Source organism: Globicephala melas, chromosome 1 (assembly GCF_963455315.2).
Source record: "Globicephala melas chromosome 1, mGloMel1.2, whole genome shotgun sequence".
NCBI lineage: Eukaryota > Metazoa > Chordata > Mammalia > Artiodactyla > Delphinidae > Globicephala > Globicephala melas.
The window spans coordinates 45,274,688-45,296,834 of record NC_083314.1 but is presented as its reverse complement, the minus strand read 5'-3'; the positions used below and the strand labels follow the sequence as shown (position 1 = coordinate 45,296,834).

General features: G+C 36.7%; 1 protein-coding gene across 5 annotated transcripts in view; it reads left to right on the top strand.

Moving 5' to 3' along the window:
- The window catches only part of RNF2 (ring finger protein 2), a 101,536-nt gene that overhangs the window by 36,859 nt on the left and 42,530 nt on the right, over positions 1-22,147 (top strand). The window contains exons 2-8 of one of the 5 annotated variants that reach the window (XR_009563262.2): positions 4,802-4,890; positions 7,616-7,776; positions 8,423-8,638; positions 14,803-15,075; positions 16,147-16,318; positions 17,830-17,908; positions 19,754-19,806. Coding sequence is in view for 4 of the 5 variants with exons in the window: in XM_030873057.3 (XP_030728917.1) it covers positions 4,804-4,890; positions 7,616-7,776; positions 8,423-8,638; positions 14,803-15,075; positions 16,147-16,318; positions 16,668-16,769 (1,011 nt within the window). In the remaining variant the exon portion in view is untranslated. Of the gene's footprint in view, positions 1-4,801; positions 4,891-7,615; positions 7,777-8,422; positions 8,639-14,802; positions 15,076-16,146; positions 16,319-16,667; positions 18,690-19,753; positions 19,807-22,147 lie in introns of those variants that run through there. The other 4 variants (XM_060295367.2, XM_060295365.2, XM_030873057.3 and 1 more) reach the window with 4 other exon arrangements.

The window sequence follows — 22,147 nt, the reverse complement described above, 5'->3', positions numbered from 1 at the left end:
GACAGTTCCTATTAATTTTCTGGGGAAGCTTTCTAGATACAGATGAAAGGAGTGTTCTGTTTATAGTTGACCCCAGGGTAACAGTGTTGAGACATGGGTTAGGATTTAGAAGTCTTAGAAATTCCTCCTATCTTAGTAGTTTTAGTTCTTCGATAAATTCATTATGCTATTGTAGGATTTATGGTAGAAATAGTGGTACATGTATCTACAGGGGAGCTGTATTTAAAGGTAGTTCACTTTGAATCAGTGAATTCTAGAGTCAACTTCAGAGCAGCATCATCGGTAGATTTGGGGCCATTGTTCTTTACACACACACACACGTGCATGCACGCACACACACACACCACGCTTTATTTGCTAATATGGAGCAGTGCCTCTTCCAGATATTTTTCTGATTGCTGTATCTGCCAGTATCTTTATGAATAGGTCGTTAAAACTTAGAGGCTGAAGGATCTTTGATTTTTTTTTTTTTATCTGAAGGATCATATGTTTGTTTTAGTTTGTCAGTTTTCTAAAGGTCTTCTAACATTTTCTTTCAGCTCTGTGTTGGAAATCATCCAAATTTGCAATTTTCTGTTCCACTTTTTTTTAAATCCTGTATTTTAGATTTTAGCCTATTAAGAAAAAGAGGGGGCAGGTTCTTTTTACATTGCCTCTTGGGTCTATCCCACAATACAGGTTGAACACCTTGAAGCCAGTTTCTTATGTCTCCTATTTATTGGTCCATTCCTTGTTTGCAGCCTAGAATTTTAGTCTAAGTTTTAAAGGAAGGGCACCAGAAAAGACTTTATTTATCACCCTGGTTTTCTTGATTTCTCTAGTCCCTGTTGAATGTTTTGCAAGGTTTTTTTTTTTTTCTTTTTTCCAGCCACTTTTCAACTATTTTTATCCATCTGAGGGGCTACAAGTAAATGGAATCATTAATATAAGCCTGGGATTCCTGGACAGTTTCTTAATAGAATGAAATTCAGTAGCAGCCATTGGTCTGTCTGCCTTTTGGTTTTGGAAAGTCTTTTATTGTGACTGTTAGCCCTAAACTGTACCTTAACTTAGTTTCCATTGGTTTACCTACCATTGTAGCAGTCTTAAGTGGGTATGGGTCATTGGTTGTTTTCTTGGGGGAAGACCTTGAGGAAAGGATATTTCACTTAGGATTCTAGGGGTGGCAGTAGAGGGGAACAGAGGGAATATAGGTAAAGGTGGTGATGCTAAAACATGATAATGTTGGATGCATAAGGAGGGCAGTTTGAATGCTTATTTTCTTTGGTCTTTGCTAGAGAACTTTAAAGGGATGCTACTTTGAAGTTTGGGTTTAATTTTGAGGCCTCAGCATACCAGTCAAAAAGACTGCCCATTGTGTATTTGGTACTTTTTCCCCTTTCTTTTCTAGAGCTTCTTTTAGTTGTATTATCTTTGACATGTCCAAAATTACCAATAATAGCTAAGGTAATTATAAACATCCTTGGAGAAATTGTGCCGTCTAGCCTGGTAAGCAGAATAACTAGGATTATAATAAGAGTGTATATAGGGGCAGGAGTTCTGTCAGGAGAAGTTTGTATCGTAGATGTAGAGAAACCCACATCAATACACAAACTACATACAATAAGATCAAGTGATGCTTATAAAATGGTGGCTAGGGGGGCTTCCCTGGTGGAGCAGTGGTTAAGAATCTGCCTGTCGACGCAGGGGACATGGATTCGAGCCCTCGTCTGGGAAGATCCCACATGCCGTGGAGCAATGAAGCCTGTGCGCCACAGCTACTGAGCCTGCGCTCTAGAGCCCGTGAGCCACAACTACTGAGTCCATGTGCCACAACTACTGAAGCCCGCATGCCTAGAGCCCGTGCTCCGCGACAAGAGAAGCCACCGCAGTGAGAAGCCTGTGCACTGCAATGAAGAGTAGCCCCTACTTGTCACAACTAGAGAAAGCCCGCACACAGTAACGAAGACCCAATGCAGCCATAAATGAATGAATGAATGAATGAATGGTGGCTAGCGACCATGATTTAGCCCCTAGAGTACAGAAATGTTAACCTTTAACCCCAGAGTACAGAAATGAAGGAGAAAGTCCTCCTACATTAAACAAAGTGATCTCTATTTTAGTTAATCTCTTCATGAAGGCTTTTTAGAGAGGCTTATGGCAACGTTTTTTGCTCCAGAGAGCAGATACTGGTCTGTTGGGTCTCTTGTATCCATCAGTTTGACTAGATAGCAATTAGTAGAGTCTGTGCCATCATTTGATCCTCTGAAGATTGAATGATAGAGAAAAGACAGTATTTCATGAAGGAGAAGTTTTCTGTCACAGAGTTCTTTCAATTTGTGATTCCCACACTCAGGGAGATACTCAAAGAACCACAGGCTACTAATCATAGGATAACAAACTCAGCTAGATTAGTGACCAGAGCTCTGTGAAAAATTGCTCAGATTTCAGGCTACTGTTGGGACACTGATCAGGAACCATGATGGAGCTGAAAGATAATTGTATTTCAAGCACAGAAGATTCAAGGAATGTTTGCTTGTTTGGGAGTCCACTGGTTCTGATAAGCAAAATGAGTGAGTCTTCAAGGTAGACTCAGTGGACAGCCTCAAAATTATAAACAAAAGCCATGACTCACTCACATTTGAAAAATTTGAACATATTTCAAATTTTTGCTTGCACAGGGAGAAACTTTATGTGGAAATGTAGCTGTTTTGAAGAGACAATGTATATTGAATTTTAGAGGGGGCTAGAATTTAGGTTAAATTTCAGTGAAGTGCTTTTACTTATAAAAGCAAAGTAAGTTAATTGCTCATTGGGTGGGTTCTTGAGAGCAGGGTTTTTTTTTTAATTAATTATTTTTGGCTGCGTTGGGTCTTTGTTGCGGTGCGCGGGCTTCTCATTGCGGTGACTTCTCTTGTTGTGGAACACGGGCTCTACGCGCGTGGGCTTCAGTAGTTGTGGCGCATGGGCTCAGCAGTTGTGGCTCCCGGGCTCTAGAGTGCAGGCTCAGTAGTTGTGGTGCACGGACTTAGTTGCTCGGCAGCATGTATGATCTTCCCGGACCAGGGCCCGAACCCGTGTCCCCTGCATTGGCAGGCAGATTCTTAACCATTGTGCCAACAGGGAAGTCTAAGAGCAGGTACTTTTAAATGGTAGCTGCTAAAAGTGGGAAATTCAGCATCCTGGATACAAATAGATCATGTCCTTCATTGTTTATGTGCCAGTGTAGAATATATGCCATACTGTGATTGTGCAAGTTGTATCTTTAGGCAAGTGTGATATTTTTCTTTCTCACTATCTACTGGACAACTCTACCTCCCTCAGTGCTCCATTAAATAACTGGAACTCAGTGTGTGTAGCAGCTCCACTTCTCTTCTAACCCACACCTTCCTTCTGTGTTCTATCTCAGTAAAGGATGGTTGCTTTCCTAAAATCTTATTTGACCCTTCCCTCTTAGACCAGTGTTGTATGTATCATGTAGTGATCTGTCTGATTCTTTCTCTCTGTCTGTGCTTTGCTGCTTTGGTTCAGATAGTTAACATCACTGAGGTTTTTTAACAGCCTCCTCATTGTTCTTTTTACTGCTAGTTGCTTTCTATTCTGTCTTCTACATACTGCTTGAATTTCTTTGAAACTATTTGATCATGTCATCTCTTGTTTAAAACTTCCATTGGCTTCCAGACTCATACCTACATACATGTTGCTCGACTTTGCCTGGAACCCCGTTTCTTTTTTACTCCCATCCCAGTGTAGTATTTTTTTTAAGGCTGTTTAATCTCCATTTAAGCCTTCCCTGACTCCTTAAATTTCCTGATCCTTCTCTAATTCCATATTGTTTTTTCCATATGGTTGCTTAGACTCGATCTTGTCAGTTTGTAGTTTAGCTGTTTACACACATTTCTTTGTTTATAGGCTTTGAATTCTGAGGCAAGGACCTAGAGCAATTCTGCTTGGCCAATAATAGATGTTTACTGAATACTTGAATGATTGGAGCCTCTTCCTTTGCCCTAGAGGAGTTAGTTGTCTAAGACCATCTTCCTTACATGTATACTAGATCTCGTCCCCCTATTCAAAGACAGGCAGAGAAGTTGGCTGTACGTTGTTCATTCATAACAAGAGGAAAGTCACAGTGGTGAGGAGACCTTGAAATTGTGTCACATGGTGAGCAGTAGGAAGAACTAGGACATTTAGCCAGAAGTAAAGAAAAATCAGGTGGAATATGATAACAGTGTCCAAGTATTTGAAAGACTGTTTTGTAGAAAAATTATTCGACTTAGTCAGTTTGCCTCCAGAGGACAGCTGTAAGGTGAATAGGAAGCAGTTTTGGGCTCATCATTAGGAGGAGATAAGCTGACTTATTAGAAAGGGGATTTTTCATGAGTGGAGCTGTGAAAGTAGAGGCAGAATGACCTGTGGCTTAAAGTGCTTTAAAGTAGATTTTGTATCTTTGGCAAAAGTTGGACTAGATGGCCATGCTGAAGAGTCTGAGATTTTCCTGACAGTTCTAAGTTCCATGACTGCCAGTTTCAGAAAGATACTTCTTATTTTGGGTGAAGAGAGTTTCCTATACATCAGTAATAATTAAGCATTCTCCGTGTGCGAGCTGTTAGGCATTCAGAGATCAGTGATAGCTTCTTGCTCTCAAGTAGCTTGTATTTATAAATGGAAAGATTCTTGAACTTTTCTTCTTCTTCGTTCTTGAGGAGCCAGTGTGTAATTTCTGTTGGTTTTACTCTCAGGATTTACAATGTCTAAAAATTAGTTTTGAGATTTACTTCCCTTTCAGATACTAAAATTGGTTTTCTCTCTTCTTTATTCCTAGCAATGTCTCAGGCTGTGCAGACAAACGGAACTCAACCATTAAGCAAAACATGGGAACTCAGTTTATATGAATTACAACGAACACCTCAGGTAATATAGATTAAGATAACTTAGGGGAAATATGAGGCATATAAACTGGGATATAGTTTTAGAAAGTGAAAACTTGAAAGAACATAACAGTAATAATAAATTTATATACAGTTCTAATTTATGTATGTTTGGTTGACACTTCATTTCTTGAACAAATAATTTGAGTGCATATTCTGTACCAGGTCCTAAGCTAGGCAATAGGTAAAATGGTGAATAAAACAGATGTGGCACCAGCCCAGGGAGTTTATGGACATCAAACAAGTAAATTACACATATGAGAAGTTATGTAAAGGGAAGGTTCTTAATGCTGTAATAAATAATAACGGGAGAACCAGGGAAGACTATTTTGAGAAGGTGAAGATGGGGAAGACTGGGAGAGGAACAGGTTTGAAGGAGAAAAACATGCTTAAAACTGAAGTCATTTTCAGTTTGAAATGCCTATAAGACAAGTAGAGATGCTACCTAGGGGTCTGGACTAAATATAAAGTTTTAGGACTTGTCAGTACATTTTAAGCATGAGAATGCCAGATCACCTAGAGAGAGATGAGCAGAAGGCCCAGAACTTCATCCAGAGGAGCTTCAAGATTTAGAAATTAAGTAATGGAAAAGGAGCCAGCAAAGGAGACTGAGAAGGAACGGCCAAAGAAAAGTAAGGAAAAATGGAAGATGAAGTGAGGAGATCAAAACAAAGGACAAAGTGTTTCAAGGAGGATGCAGTTACTGTGTTCAGTACTACTGAGAGGATGAATAAGGTGAAGATTACAAAAGTGAGCACTAGAGTTGGCTGTATATACTTGGTGACCTTGACCAGAGCAGATTCACTTGAGTAGCTTTTGCTGTGTTAAAGGGGAGGGGGAGGTGAAAATGAATAGGTAATGTTTCAGAGAAGTTTGGCTGTGCAGAGAAACAGAGAAATGGAGTGAAAACTTGAGGGCAACATAGAATCGGGAAGTTATTTAAATTTTGTTTTGTTAATAAGATGAGAGATGGAACCACTCTCACCCCACCCTCCTCTACACACAGCTCTAAGCTCATCATTCACATTTCACTATGCAGCAACCCTATATTAATCTAGGCTGATTTAGTGAAGAGGGAGAGATTGCTGAAGTCTGAGATCAAATAGAAATCCAAAGAGGGATATACTTGAGAAGGTAGGAAGGAATGGACATGTGATAGGAAGAGGTGTACTTTCTCCTTGTAAGAAGAAAGAGGAAGATGCTTTATAAAGATTTGGTAGAGAGAAAACGAGAGAGTTCTTTAAATGAAATTTGAGGTAAGGTAATTAATCTATTGAACATTTAGGTGGTAGGTCTGCAGATAGAAGAAAAGTTGTAAAATAGTGCAGTGAAAAGAAAAATGAGTTTTTAGTGATATCAGTCTGGTTGTGTGATTCCTCCCTTTTTTTCCCCTGCAGTGCTATGCAGATGCACAGGTATAGGCATGGAAAATATGGATGGATGGTTTATCCAGGGTTCAGATTTTGCTAGGCAAATTCTAAAGAGGAAGAGGGGACCAGACTTGATTACTAGCTAAGTCATCATCATACTCTCTGTGTGATTTATAAAATCGAGGTTATAATTCCTAAATCAAAAGTTTGTGTGTATATTAAACTAAGTAAAATACAGAAAGTGCTTTATATAGAGAGGTTGAAACATAATGGATACTTGATAATGGACAATATCTGTAGTTTCGATGGCTTTCCTTGTGGGGTCATCAATCTTTGACCCTATAGAGAAAACACAAGTACGACGGAGAGCCAGTGGAGACAGGAAGTGTAACATATGGAAGCCCCTTATTCTACCTGCATCTTCCTTTTCAGTGGCCACATACTAGACCTTTTTCCTCAATCCATAGGAGCCTGTATTGGTGCCTTTAGAGCTACATAATCTTTGTTCTCAGTGCCACCTTGTGGGAAGGGCGAGTAGTGGTAGTGGCAAAGAAAGTTGGAGTCACTAATCTGTGCATTTGGGAGGTTTGTCCTGAATTCTACATTGGAACTCCAAATGCATTTTCGCACTGAAAACATTTTTAGACATGACAATTAGAAATACTAATACTTTTTATACTTCAGAGGTGCTGTGGTTTAAATCAGTTTGTAGGTTAGCTTGAGAACCTGACCACTTTGTATGAAACTTCTCTGTGGATCAAGACTTTTTAAGGTTCAAAAGGTGATTTTAAAATTAAATCCTGTTAAGCTGTGTATAAATAGGGAATACTTGTATTTGAATTTTAAAATCTTTTAATGGATGGCGTGAAATGTATAGTTTATTATCAAAATGGTGCAGTTTTGCAGATGGAAGAAGTTTTAGGGTTCATTTAGCTTAACTTCCTCATTTTGCAGGTAAGAAAACAATGTTAAAACTAATTATTTAGTGTCACAAAGCTAGTTGTAGAACTAATAGAACCTAAGCCATCTGATTCCATATTCAATGCTTTTTTTATTGCTATACCAGGGTGATTTAACATTAGTTATCTTTTAAATATATAATATGTTATCTTTAGCATTAAAATAAGGGCATTTATATAATGCTTTGGTGCTGGGGCTGAGGGGAGTTGGAGGAGATTATAGCTAAAACAAGATTGGTTGTGAGTTGACAGTGATGGTGACTGGGTGATGGGTATATAGATGTTCATTTTTGTCATTTTCTATATTCTTACGTTTGAACTTGTCCATAATTTTTTTTTAATTAGGTAGCATTTAATTTTAAAGTGATGCTTTTTACAGGAGGCAATAACGGATGGCTTGGAAATTGTGGTTTCACCTCGAAGTCTACACAGTGAATTAATGTGCCCAATTTGTTTGGATATGTTGAAGAACACCATGACTACAAAAGAGTGTTTACATCGTTTTTGTGCAGACTGCATTATCACAGCCCTCAGAAGTGGGTATGTTAAAATGAATTATGCTAGGTACTTAAATTATACAAGGACAGTGTTCTAGTGCTCTGTGGGTTTTGAGAAATACATTTTCTATAAGTGTTCATTTGAGAATTGGAAATTTATCTAAAGTCTAGGTTTTAATTATTGGAGAATCTTTGTTTCGAAACAGTTGATTTTATATAGTTTTAGAAGCTTTTTAGGATGAGTTTTTGTTTTGAGGAAATTACAAAGCATGAAACCATGATTTTCTCACTTAAGTATAATGTCCTGATGACTATTTTAATAAAATAATTCATAACATATAAATTAATATATATTAGTGGATAGTTTTTCCATGTGTAGCATGGATATCAGAAACGGGAAATTTAGGAAGGAATAGATTTTTATTTCTAAAATGGTTATATATAATTTATCATGGGGAAGTATTTAGTTTTTTCTCTATTGGCAAGTAGTATGGAGAGTCTCATGTTTCAAAAATCTTGCTTAGTCATTAGTCAGATATTCAAGGAAAGTCAGGTTAATCAGTTTAAATTTCTGCGACTTAGTAAAGCTATTGGAATAAAGATGATAATTATCTGGAAGCTGGCTATTTTTGTCTTTAGCCCAAAGATCCTGGCATTATTTACATTTTCTTTTCTCTCTCTTTATTTAGCAATAAAGAATGCCCTACCTGTCGGAAAAAGCTAGTTTCCAAAAGATCACTAAGACCAGACCCAAACTTTGATGCACTCATCAGCAAAATTTATCCAAGTCGTGATGAGTATGAAGCTCATCAAGAAAGAGTATTAGCCAGGATCAACAAGCACAATAATCAGCAAGCACTCAGTCACAGCATTGAGGAAGGACTGAAGATACAGGCCATGAACAGGTATATGGGAGAGAAGGCCAGGCAGGTGGCCATTTTTCCACTCTATTAAATACTGAATTAACACCCTCCATTTTGAGATAGATAAAATGCAGTAACAAATAGTAGTTCTGTGTGGTTACCTTTTCTTGAAGGTATAAAATATGTCTCTAGGCCTAATACGGTATTCGATTTAAAGTACTAGAGTCTTAAAAAAGACAAGACAAGACAAATACCCTCTTATACCCACTTCTCCCTCCACTTACCATTGTATTTCTTCTCTTTAAAAGAGTTGTCTGTGCTTACTATATCCAATACTTCTACTGTCCCATTTTGAACTCCCCCAGTCAGGCTTTATCCCAATGCCTCATATCACCCTTGTTGAAGTTACCATTGACCTCCACATTGCAAAACCCAATTGCTGATTCTCAGATCTCATCTTACTTAGCAGCATTTTATACAGTTAATTTCTCTTTTCTGTTTGACTGGTTTCCTTCCGCTGGCTTTCAAGAGACGATATTCTCCTGGTTCCCTTTGTATATGTCGTTAGCTGTTCCTTATTTCAAACTTAACATGTTCAGTACTGAACTTGTAATTCTTATCCCCTACTTCTCTTCATTCTTGCTCATTTTAGTTGATGGCAACTCCATCATCCTACTTGCTTTAGCCAAAAACTTTGGAGTTACCTTTCACCTCTCTCTTTTTTCCCAGTCCGTATTCCAGTTTGTGAATAAATATATTTTTAGCTTTTTCCATAATATATGCAAATTGGTCTAGGCAACCACCATCTTTCATTTGAAAGTGTTGAAATAGCCTCCCAATTGGTCTTTCAACTTTCCATGCTTACCTCCACATTGTCTGTGCTCAGCACAGCAGCCAGAGTGATAAATTGGAAGTCAGGTCGTAGTTCTCCTTTGCTTTGAAGCCTCTAATAGCTTCTATTCACATTCAGGTTAAAAGACTTTAATGATAGCTTCCAAGACCCTATATAATCTGAGCACTTTCCTCACCCCTATTCTCTTTTCTGCTCTGACATCTCCTGATATGTTTAGGCCTCAGGGAGAGTCAGCATCTTCCAAAGCCACATTGCAATAAAGTCAGCCACCAATAAAGCCACATCCCAATCTAGTGGCTTTCACCTTGGCTGAATATCAGAATCACTTGGAAAGCTTTTAAATCCTAGGGCCCCAAAGGCATCACTCCAGACTAAGTAAATCAAAATCTTTGATTGGGGTACAGGCATTCGTATTTTAAAAGTTCCAGAAGTGGTTCTGAAGAGTAAACTTTTAGTCTTTTACCAGGAGAAAGAATCCCCTTCATAAAATCCTTTATAGATAGACCTTTGATTTTGCTTGAACATTTCTAGTGGTGGGAGTATGTGATAGAAGCTTCTTTCATTTGTTAATAACTTTATTAAAGCTTCTTGGCTGTTTTTGAGACTTAGCAAGCTTGTTTCTGCCTCAGGGCCTTTATACTTCCTGTTCTCTCTTTCAGGAACCCTCTTCTTCTAGATAGTCCACATGGCACACACACTCATTCTTCAGGTGTCTGCTAAGTTCCCGTCTTCCACCACAGGACTCCATACTTTCTTACCCTCTCTGCCTCATTTTTCTTCATAGCACTTATCATTCTCTGAACATGTGTGTGTTATTTGCTGTACTAGAATAATATAAGCCCTAAGAGGGTAGAGACTGTGTGAGTATTACTGATTCTTATAACACCAGTACATAGAACTACGTTTGGCTTAAAGTAAATAGTTTTGTATGAATATATATATTTTTAAAGTTCTTCCCTTATATTGAATTAAAATTAGTCTTTTGTGTGTAGCAGTCTTGATATGTCTTTGTCAAAATACTTATGTTGGGTTCTATATTTATTTCAGATTCTGCTTCTATCTACTAGTCCTCAAATAATTTCATATAAATATACATTCTTATATGCTCCTCTAAAGGCTAAATATTTACATTCCTAATTTCTTTTATTCCTCATATGACATTCAAGTTTGTTGGTGTATAATTCTTGAAATGCTACCTCTAGAACAGTATGTAGTGTTATGGATATGATTTGATAAATGCAGGACATGATAGGCTATTGATCTACCTCCATTATCTGAACATTATTTTATGAATGCTGCCTGAAATTACATTAATCTAGCTCTGTTCTTTGGAAAGAAGTGTGAGGTAAAAATAAATACATTAGACAAGTAACCCTGTTGAGTTTTTTGTTTGTTTCATTATTTTGGTCTTTCCATATCACAGTAGAAAATTATGATAAAAAACATAAAATTTACCATATTCAGCATTTTTAAATATACAGTGCAGTATTGTAAGTGCATTCACACAGTTGTACAATCAATTTCCAGAACTCTTTTCATCTTATAAAACAAACTCTGTACCCATTAAGCGACAGTTTCTCATTTCTTCCTCCTCTCCTCAGCTCCTGGTAACCACCATTCTACTTTGTGTTTCTGTGATTTTGATTACTTTAAATACCTCATATATGTGGAATCATACAGTATTTGTCTTTCTGTGACTGGCTTAATGTCTTCAAAGTTTATCCATGTTGTAGCACCTGCAGAATTTCCTTCCTTTTTAAGACTAATCCATTGTATGTGTTCACTTTTTTTTTTTATATATAAATTTATTTATTTTTGGCTGCGTTGGGTGTTTGTTGCTGCACACAGGCTTTCTCTAGTTGCGGTGAGCGGGGGCTACTCTTCATTGCAGTGTGCGTGCTTCTCATTGTGGTGGCTTCTCTTGTTGCGGTGGCTTCTATTGTTGCGGAGCAGGGGCTCTAGGTGTGCAGGCTTCAGTAGTTGTGGTGTGCAGGCTCAGTAGTTGTGGTTTGCGGGCTCTAGAGCGCAGGCTCAGTAGTTGTGGCACATGGGCTTAGTTGCTCTGAAGCATGCGGGATCTTCTAGGACTAGGGATTGAACCTGTGTCCCCTGCATTGTCAGGCAGATTCTTAACCAGTGTGCCACCGGGGAAGTCCCAGTGTTCATATATTTTTGAATCATAGTTTTGTCAATTAACATATTAGTCACCCCCTCTTAATTTTGAAATGCTGTATAGATTTCATAAACAGTATTTTATTTTTTGGGGGGGGAAGTTCTTGAGCATCTTTCCTAAGCAAGGATGCTCACTCGCACCACTTCTATTCAACATGGTATTGGAAGTCCTAGCCACAGCAGTCAAAACAAAAAAGAAAGGGAGGGAGGGTATCCAAATAGGAGGGGAAGAGGTAAAATTGTCATTATATGCAAATGACATAATACTCTATAGAAAACTGTAGAGACTCCACACAGAAACTATTAGAACTAATAAATGAATTCAGCAGAGTAGCAGGATACAAGATTAATATACAGAAATCTGTTACATTTCTTTACACTAACAACGAAATATGAGAAAGAGAAAGTAACAAAACAGAACAATCCTGTTTAAAATTGCTTCAAAAAAAAAAAACCCTAGGAATAAATTTAACCAAGGAAGTAAAAGACCTGTATGCTGAGAACTATAAAATTGATAAAGGAAATAGAAGATGATTCAAAGAAATGGAAAGACATCCCATGTTCTTGAATTGGAAGAATTAATATTGTTAAAATGGGCATACTGCTCAAAGCAGTCTACAGATTTAATGCTATCCCTGTCAGATTACCCATGGCATTTTTCACAGAACTAGAATAAATAATCCTAAAATTTATATGAAACCACAAAAGACCTAGAATTGCCAAAGCAGTCCTGAGGAAAAAGAACAAAGCTGGAGGCATAACCCTCCCAGACTTCTGACAAGACTACAAAGCTACAGTTATGAAAATAGCATGGTACTGGTGCAAAAACAGACATACAGATCAGTGGAACAGAATAAAGAGCCCAGAAATAAACCCACACAACCTGTGGTCAACTAATCTTTGACAAAGAAGGCAAGAATATACAATGGAGAAAAGAGTTTCTTTAGCAAGTGGTGTTGGGAAAGCTGGACAGCCACATGTAAATCCATGAAGTTAGAACATGGCTTCATACCATACACAAAAATAAACTAAAAATGTCTTAAAGACTTAAATATAAGACATGACACGATAAAACTCCTAGAAGAGAGTATAGGCAAAACATTCTCTGATGTAAATTGCAGCAGTATTTTTTTAGATCAGTCTCCCAAGGCAAAATAAATAAAAGCAAAAGTAAACAAATGAGACCTAATCAAACTTATAAGCTTTTGCACAGCAAAGGAAACCATAAACAAAACAAAAAGACAGCGTACAGACTGGGAGAAAATAGTTGCAAATGATGAGACTGACAAGGGCTTAATTTCAAAAATATGTAAACACCTCATACAACTAAGTATCAAAAATCAAACAACCCAATCAAAAAATGGACAGAAGAGAAAAGGGAGCCAGCCCTCCTACACTGTTGGTGGAAATGTAAATTGGTGCAGCACTGTGGAGAACAGTATGGAGGTTCCTTAAAAAACTAAAAATAGAGTTACTATATGATCCGGCAGTCCCACTCCGGGGCATATATCCAGAAAAGGTGAAAACTAATTCGAAAAGATACATGCATCCCAGTGTTAATTGTAGCACTGTTTATATTAGTCAAGACATGGAAGCAACCCAAGTGTCCATAACAGATGAATGGATAAAGAAGGTGTGGTACGTACACACACACACTCTCTCTCTCTCTCTCTCAAATATTAGCCATAAAAAATGAAATACTGTCATTCATAGCAAAAGTGGAGATTATCATACTGAGTGAAGTAAGTCAGAGAAAGACAAATATATGATATCACTTATGTGGAATCAAAAAAATAATACACATGAACTTATTTACAAAACAGACTCATGGACATGGAAAACAAACTTATATTTACCAAAGGGGAAAAGGGGAGGGGGAGGGATAAAGTAGAGGAGTATGGGTTTAACAGATACGCATCACTATTTATGAAATAGATAAACAACAAGGATTTACTGTATATAGCACAAGAAACTATATTCAATATCTTGTAATAACCTACAATGGAAAAGAATCTGAAAAAGAATTTTATATACATATGTACATATGTATGTGTGTATATAATTTACTTTACACCCAGAACTAACACAGAATTGTAAATCACCTATAGTTCAATTTAAAAAAAAAGTTCTTGAGCATCTTTCCCAAGCAGTGGGCTATTATTTCCTTGTTCTGGCAATAAAAATGTAGTAATGACACTATTCTTAGAAGTGCATGTCGTTCTTTCATATTTCTTTTTCATCACATATTCCCTCCTTTTTCTTGTATATACAGCTGGAGAGGCAATACATATGGTAGAAAGAATGTATCGAGTTCTTCCTCTGGTTCTGGTGCTTACTAGCTTATAGCCATGGACCTTGGACCTCAGTTTCATTGGTTTTTCCCAATTATAAAATGATAATAACGTTAACTGCCTTGATAGTTGTTTTGATGGGTAAATAAGATGTATACACAAAGTACCTTGCCCAGTTACTGGTTTTTAGTATTTGAGCTTGTTAGAGAGCTGCTTCTGTGTTTATGCTCCATATTTAGATACCATCGCATCTTCTGCATTGGAATAATTTTGCATTGCATTAGCAGACTTTGGGTGAGGTCAGCAGCGGGCAGGTAGTGCTTACCATTACTCTTAAATCCTGTTTCCCTAAGAAATTCTAATTAAAAAGGCATAAATATCTTCCCTCAGAACTGTAAATTTTTCATAACTGAATTATGCCTTTCTTTAGATTTAAAATCTCATAATAAAGGAAATCATCAAAATGTAAATATTTGCCAATAATTCCTATAATCAATAAAGAAAAGTTTTAAGGGAATATAAACATTTGTTTAATTTATTCAGATGTTTGCCTGTGTATAAGTGACATTCCCTAGACCTTTCAGGGACATGTGGGAAATAAATGACATTATTCAACTTGGAGCAAATTCAGTTATCAAGATGTTTTTAGAATTTAGTTTTGGGTTTTTTTTTTTTTTTTTTTTTTTTTGGCTACGCTGCGTGGCTTGCGGGATCTCAGTTCCCCGACCAGGGATTGAACCCAGGCCATGGCAGTAAAAGCCCGGAATCCTAACCATTAGACCACCAGGGAACTTAGAATGTAGTAAATTCAGTAAACATACTTCAAAATTGATGCATTGAAAAGGCCTAAATGAAGATTTCATGTTTTTTGTTTTGTTTTCCTTAACTAGATTACAGCGAGGCAAGAAACAACAGATTGAAAATGGTAGTGGAGCAGAAGACAATGGAGACAGTTCTCACTGTAGTAATGCATCCACACATAGCAATCAGGAAGCAGGACCTAGTAACAAACGGACCAAAACATCTGATGATTCTGGGCTTGAGCTTGATAATAACAATGCAACAGTGGCAATTGATCCAGTAATGGATGGTGCTAGTGAAATTGAATTAGTATTCAGGCCTCATCCCACACTTATGGAAAAAGATGACAGTGCACAGACAAGGTAAGCGTGTGGGTTAGTTTCAGATTATCTGAATTTAGAATGTTAAGGAGTTAAAAGGCAACTTTAGATAAGAATTCAGGGTGACATTTGTCATCCCATTGATTGCCAGGGTTTGGTTGGATATTTTGGCTGCCTGAATTGTTGTTTTCGTCTTTCCTCATGTGCTTCCCACCCACAGTTGCGTATCTGAAAGGAATGACCCTTCTAGGTAGAGGAGGAGAAAGGATCATTTAAATTTCTTAACAATGATGCTAGGGTGTCAGAAGGCTCTAAAATTCATGCTGGCCAGGATGACTGCTTTACCACTATATAACTCTAGAGAGCCTGTCCTTGAGTGCATATAAGCATCAAATATTTGTTGAGTGAGTGAGTAAATGGTATATGATGCTTTAAAAAACAATTAGCATTTCAGTGCTTTGTCTTAAAAACCTAAAATTTATTAATTCTTAGACAAGAAGAAATTTGCTCATATTCTTAGTTTTCTTCTTGCTGCTGTAGACTCAAAACTTCTGATCATTGGGATTGAGGGGTATGTTCTTTTTTTTCCTCTCGGTACAGTGTTATTTCTATTTGATTTTTGTCATTCTGTGTCATATTTTATGGATGGTAAGGTAGGTAGAGCTTTCATGGCCTGGTAGATAGTGAGCTTGTACTTTTACCGTTTCTGTACCTTTTCAATAAGAAATTTTTAGATAATAGAGGAATAAATTTCTGGTATTTTGTCAATAATTGAGACATTTTACATTTTATATACCTTTTTAGAAATGTATTAGTTTTGTTTTGTTTTGTTTTGTTTTTGCGGTACGCGGGCCTCTCACTGTTATGGCCTCTCCTGTTGCGGAGCACAGGCTCCGGACGCGCAGGTTCAGCGGCCATGGCTCACGGACCTAGCCACTCTGTGGCATGTGGAATCTTTCTAGACTGGGGCAAGAACCCGTGTCCCCTGCATCAGCAGGTGGACTCTCAACCACTGTGCCACCAGGGAAGCCCTTAGAAATGTATTAGTTTTATAATTTATGTATGTTTTATGACTAATCTAGAAAGTAAGGTTTTAATGATTTATTTTTCCAGATACATAAAGACTTCAGGTAATGCCACTGTTGATCACTTATCCAAGTATCTGGCTGTGAGGTTAGCTTTAGAAGAACTTCGAAACAAAGGAGAATCAAACCAGATGAACCTTGATACAGCCAGTGAGAAGCAGTATACCATTTACATAGCAACAGCCAGTGGCCAGTTCACTGTAAGTATTTAAAATAATAGGCTGTTGAAATTGGGAGTACATTGATCATCTGAGAGTGGAAGGTTGTGGGGTGGGGCCTAATAAAATGGTACAGACTCTGGAAGGAGGAGAAATTGCAACAGGTAGTTAACTTGATATATCCTTTGTTCTTTTATGAATAGTGTAAGTGACAAGTTTATCTTAGGATTTTTTTTAAAGATGGACTTTTTTAAAATTGGGGTATAGTTGTTTTACATTGTTGTGCTAAGATGGACTTCTCTGTTTGTTCCATCTCACAATTTTGTGCTTTGAGCAGTTTTCATAATTCTTTCTTTTTTTTTTTTTGTTTTTGTTTTTGTTTTTGTTTTAGGTGTTAAATGGCTCTTTTTCTTTGGAATTGGTCAGTGAGAAATACTGGAAGGTGAACAAACCCATGGAACTTTATTATGCACCCACAAAGGAGCACAAATGAGCTTTTACTAAAACCAATTCTGAGAATGAACTTTTTTATAGCCTATTTCTTTAATATTAAAGATGTACCGTCATTACTTTTATGGACAGAACATTGGATATGTTGTTCAGTTTTCTTTCTGAGCCAGATTCGTTTACACTATTAGAATCTTTTCCCCTTAATTTAAGATATCCTTTTTTGGAAGGGACTGCAGTTATTCAGTACTTTTTCTTTCCTTTTAAAACTATATCTAGGGTTGTATGTTTTCACAAAGTGTGGTTCCATTTGGAGCATCTTGGAGCTTTTGACCCAGGAATTTTTCATAGTTCTGTATTCTTAAGTGAAGATTCAGTTGGCCGTCCTTTCCCCTCCCCTCAGAAGTTTTTTAGGCCTACAGAATGTTAAATAATATGTATTTTGACTTTTTTTCCTGGAGTCTTGTATATTTATAGTTTTCTATATAAGCTGTAGTATCTTCATGAAGACCAAGGCTCAAATTTACTGTGCGTAAAAAACAATTCTCATAGGATTATTATTTTCATGGTGTTTTCTTCCATAATATCTCATTTTTTTAAAAAAAGTTCTTTATGAACTTAGTGTCCATTGTCATGCAATGTTATTTTCTTCCATTTTTTTCTCTCTAATTTTGGAATTTCTGATCCTGGGGAAGAGAACCAAACAAGATCTCAAGTTCTGTGAGAACTTGGTTCATTCACAGATTTCATTGAAGAAAGAAAAATTAAATTGGTCTTATGTAGTCTTCAAGTGTATATTTAAAGAAGTCTTTTTTGCATTAGTTCTACTGTCACCTCAGTTCCTTTATTATGTGTTATGTTTTTTCCTATTAAAATACCAGAGACATGGAGATATTTTGCACTTTAGCCTTGATGAAAAGTACAAGATATGTTCAAAGCTTCCCTGATTCTTTTCTTATTGGTAGCCACATAAGTTTCAAAAATAACATGGTACATAGAAGTAACAATGGGGAAAAATTTGCTTCTGTTTGAAAAGTGTGTTTAGCATTTTGGGTTGCCATATCAGTTTATAAATTTTGGTGCTCTGCTAATTATACTCTTTCTAGAGAAGCAAGTTAATGGAGCTTGAGCCCTGCCTTGATGTGTAGTGAAAGATAATTCTGTAGAAGAATGTCAGCCAGCATGGTAAAGTTGTTCTACTCTTCTTAATTTAGTTTTATATTGAAGGACAGTGTTTGGTGTTTAGAGCCAAAAGGCTTTATGATTACAGGTCAGAAATAAGATTGACTTGCGTTTTATTTTTCGTCCCTGTCCTGATTCCAGGTATGTTTCCAAGTTTATATTATCACAGTATTTACAAAAACATGTTTGCATTGAGAATTAACCATAAAAGGTTTTTGCCAGGGGAGAGTCATCCTCTAATACCATTGTAACTAAAGCCTGTGTTGTCATTGTAAATATTTACCTGTCATTTTTGACAGATTGGGGCCAGCTTGATGTTTTAAATCTTCACCCCAATACGAAAATTAAAAGGCTTGTGAAATTTTTTACCATTTTATCGAAAATATTTAAAATCTGTTTTTACCTTGGGAATCTGTGCCATGAAATTTGAAAACCACCAAAAATCAAGGGAAATTTTGTAGTCAGTTCCTTTTCTGGTATAATGTTAAATTGTATAGATTATTAATGCATGTCCACTGAATATAACCCTGGTTTTGTGATATAACTGCTTAGATTTTATTGGTGACATTAGGTTAATGGTTGCATTAAATAACTAAATTCCCATTGTGATTATTAATTGAAATTTGTCTTTAGGCAAAAAGTTATTTGTGAATATAAGCTTTGTGCTTAGAGAATGTATGTGTTTTTATCTGTCAGTATGGGAGGATGTAAATTCTTTGCATCATTAGTGAATTTATTGGATGTGTAATCCTTTGAAAAATATAATTATAGGTATTTGATAAGAGCATTGAATGTGTAGTGTCGTGTGTGTGTATGTATGTGTATGTGTGTGTGTTTTGGAGGGTGGGTACTATTTACTATTAACTACCAGCCATTTCATAAAGTATTTATTATTTAAGTAACTTCTATAACCACCGTCTCACCTGAGGAACAAAAGGCTCACTAAATAGGACCTTTGGATAATACATTATCATTTAAAAATTTATTATGGTAAAATATATATATAACCTAATTTATCATTTTAACCATACAATTAGTTCAGTGACATTAAGATACATTCACAATGTTGTATAACCATCACCACTATCTATTTACAGAACTATTATCCCAGTCAGAAACTCTGTACCTGTTAAATGATAATTCCACATTACCACTCCTACCCCCAGCTCCTGGTAAACTCTGTTCTACTTTCTCTCTTTGACTTTGACTATTTTAGGCACCTTATATATGTGGAATCATACAGTATTTGTCCTTTGTGTCTTATTTCTCATAGCATAATAGTTTTAAGATTCATCCATGTTGTAGCATATATCAGAATTTATTCCTTATTATGGCTGAATAATATTCCGCTGTATGAATATACCACATTTTTTTAATCCATTCATCTGTCGATGGGCCCTTAGATTGCTGGACACTTTTTGCTGTTGTGAATAATGCTGCTATGACCATTTTTGTACAAGTATCTGTGTGAGTCCCTGCTTTAAATTCTTTTGGGTATATACCTGGGAGTGAAGTTGTTGAATCACATGGTAATTCTATATTTAATTTTTTGAGGAACTGCAAACTTTTCTACAGTGGCTGCACCATTTTGCAATTCCTCCAGCAATGTAGAAGGATTCCACTTTCTCCACATCCTAACTAACACTTGTTATTTTTGTTTTTAATAGCTGTCGTGATGGATGTGAAGTGTTATTTCATTGTGGTTTTGGTTGCATTTCCCTAATGGCTTGTGATGCTAAGCATCTTTTCATGTACTTATTAGCCATTTGTATATATCTTCTGTGGAGAAATGTCTATTTAAGTCTTTTGCCCATTTTTAATTGGGTTGTTTTTCTGTGTGTGTTGTAGGAGTTCTCGATATATTCTGGATATTAATCTGTCATCAGATACATGATTTACAGGTATTTTCTCCCATTCTGTGGGTTGCATTTTCACTCTTTTCAGTAGTGTCCTTTGATGTACCAGTTTTTAATTTTGATGAAGTCTAGTTTTTCTTTCTGTTGCCTGTTCTTTTGGTGTCATATCCAAGAAGGCATTGCCAAATCCAGTATCACGAAGATTTTCCTCCGAGAGTTTAGATCTTTGATCCATTTTGAGTTTTGTATGTGGCGAAAGGTAAGGATTCACCTTTGTTTGCATTTGGATATCCAGTTTCCCCAGCAACATGTGTTGAAAAGACTGCCTTTTCTCCATTGAATGGTCCTGGCAGCCTTAATTAATTAATTTTCAATTGATGAAAATTAATTGACCTTATATGTCATGGTTTATTTCTGAGGTCATATTCCGTTGGTCTGTATGACTGTTCTTTTGCCAGTACCAGTCAGTTTTTTTTTTTTTTTTAACATCTTTATTGGGGTATAATTGCTTTACAATGGTGTGTTAGTTTCTGCTTTATAACAAAGTGAATCAGTCATACATAAACATATGTTCCCATATGTCTTCCCTGTTGCGTCTCCCTCCCTCCCACCCTCCCCACCAGTCAGTTTTGATTATTGTAGCTTTGTAATTAGTTTTACGTTATCATTTTAAATCTTAAGGCTGGGGAAGACAATATTTCACTTGTACGTTTAAGAAAATTGAGGCTTAGGATTCTGACTTGGACAACTAAACAAGAAATAATTAAAATGCCAGATGAGAAGAGGTGCCTCTTTTGAATTCCCATCACATTTCTAGTTAGAAATATTTGGTTTTCTAAGTTTTAGAAACATGATTATTAGAAAGGAATAGTAATTAGTGTTCCATTGTTGTAATTATAAAAATGGCTTCTTTGAGAACTTAATGGAGTAAGGACCTCTGAAAATCTGATGTTCCATAAAAGCAATGAGAACACTAAAAGTTGTCAAAATCAACTTTGTCAGAACTCTAAAAATTAACTAAAGGCTGCCAATAGTCTAAAAAGCACTTATTAAACAGAAACCGTAACAATATATTTTGTAACTTGTGTGTGTGTGTGTCTGTGTGTGTGTGTGTGTGTATGTATGTATGTGTTATACTGCTTAAGAACCCTGCTTTAGAGTCTGGATTTAAATTCCAAAATTCCAATGCAATCTGCCTGTATTTAAATTCCATGCATCACTAGCCTTGGGCAGGTGATGCCAAGGTCATCATTTGACCTTGGGCAATTCTTTTTTCGTTTCTCCAGCACCCAGCCGCAATGGGCAAGTTGGTTTGTAACATTTTATATTGCTCTATCTTTCCCTAGTTCCAGGGTAGCCTTGAAAACAAGTAGCCTTGCAACTATGGTAGCTGTTAAAACCAGCAGCCTAGTTGACACTGGAGGGGACTTGAAGCTAACCAGAAAGCCCACCCCAGAGAACTGTCACTATTTGACCTGTCTGGTACCTCACTGAAAAGCTCTATTCTCAGAGCTTGTCTTTATTTAACCTGACTCGACTCACTGTGTGCACATAGCTCTGTCTTCAGCCTGTTTGTGGAAAGCAGCTGAAGTTGTTTACCATAGAAGCTGCCTGAGGCAGTGATAACAATTGGGGCTAAAAAGACACTGACCAAAAAAGAAAAGGAAAAGCTGAGGAATGACATATCTGTAGAGGACTTTGAAAAACTCCAGCATATTCCTGGGAATCTAGAAGGCCACATGCGCAAGGCTGTATGCATGCCCAAGAGAAAAATGAAGAAGGCACCATTCTCACCTGTGACAGAACTTGAGGCTCTGCAAGTAGAAAGTGAAGGCTAGGGCAGAGTTGTAAACTGCGTGTTGGAGTGTTGAAGGCCTATCCCAACACATTCACAGAGCACTTCTTCAATGCTAGGAGAGTTATTGTTTGAAGGCATTTAAGGAGATTTCTGTCCAATCATTAGCTGACTTCTAAGCTAACAAAACAGAATATAATGGTCACACTCAGCAAAGAATGCAGACTTTACAGAATTAGTCCAAGAAGTTCACTAACAAATAGCAAACACAACAAACCCTGGGGAGGGAAGGGATTCTGTTGTTCAGAGTTGCCACATCATATTAAATGTCTAGTCTCAACAAAAATTTACAAGACATGCAAAGAGACAAAGTGTCTGGGAGGAAGCCCAGATGTTTGACTTATTAAGCAAAAACTTTGTTAGCTTTTAAAAGCATGTTCAAAGAACTAAAAGAAAATATCTTAAAAGCTAAATTTGAGGGTAATCTTTCACTAAATAGAGAATAAAAGTAAAGAGAAATTATGATAAAAGAACCAAATAGAAATCCTGTTTTGGAAAAATATAACAAGTGAAATAAATTCAGTAGAGGGC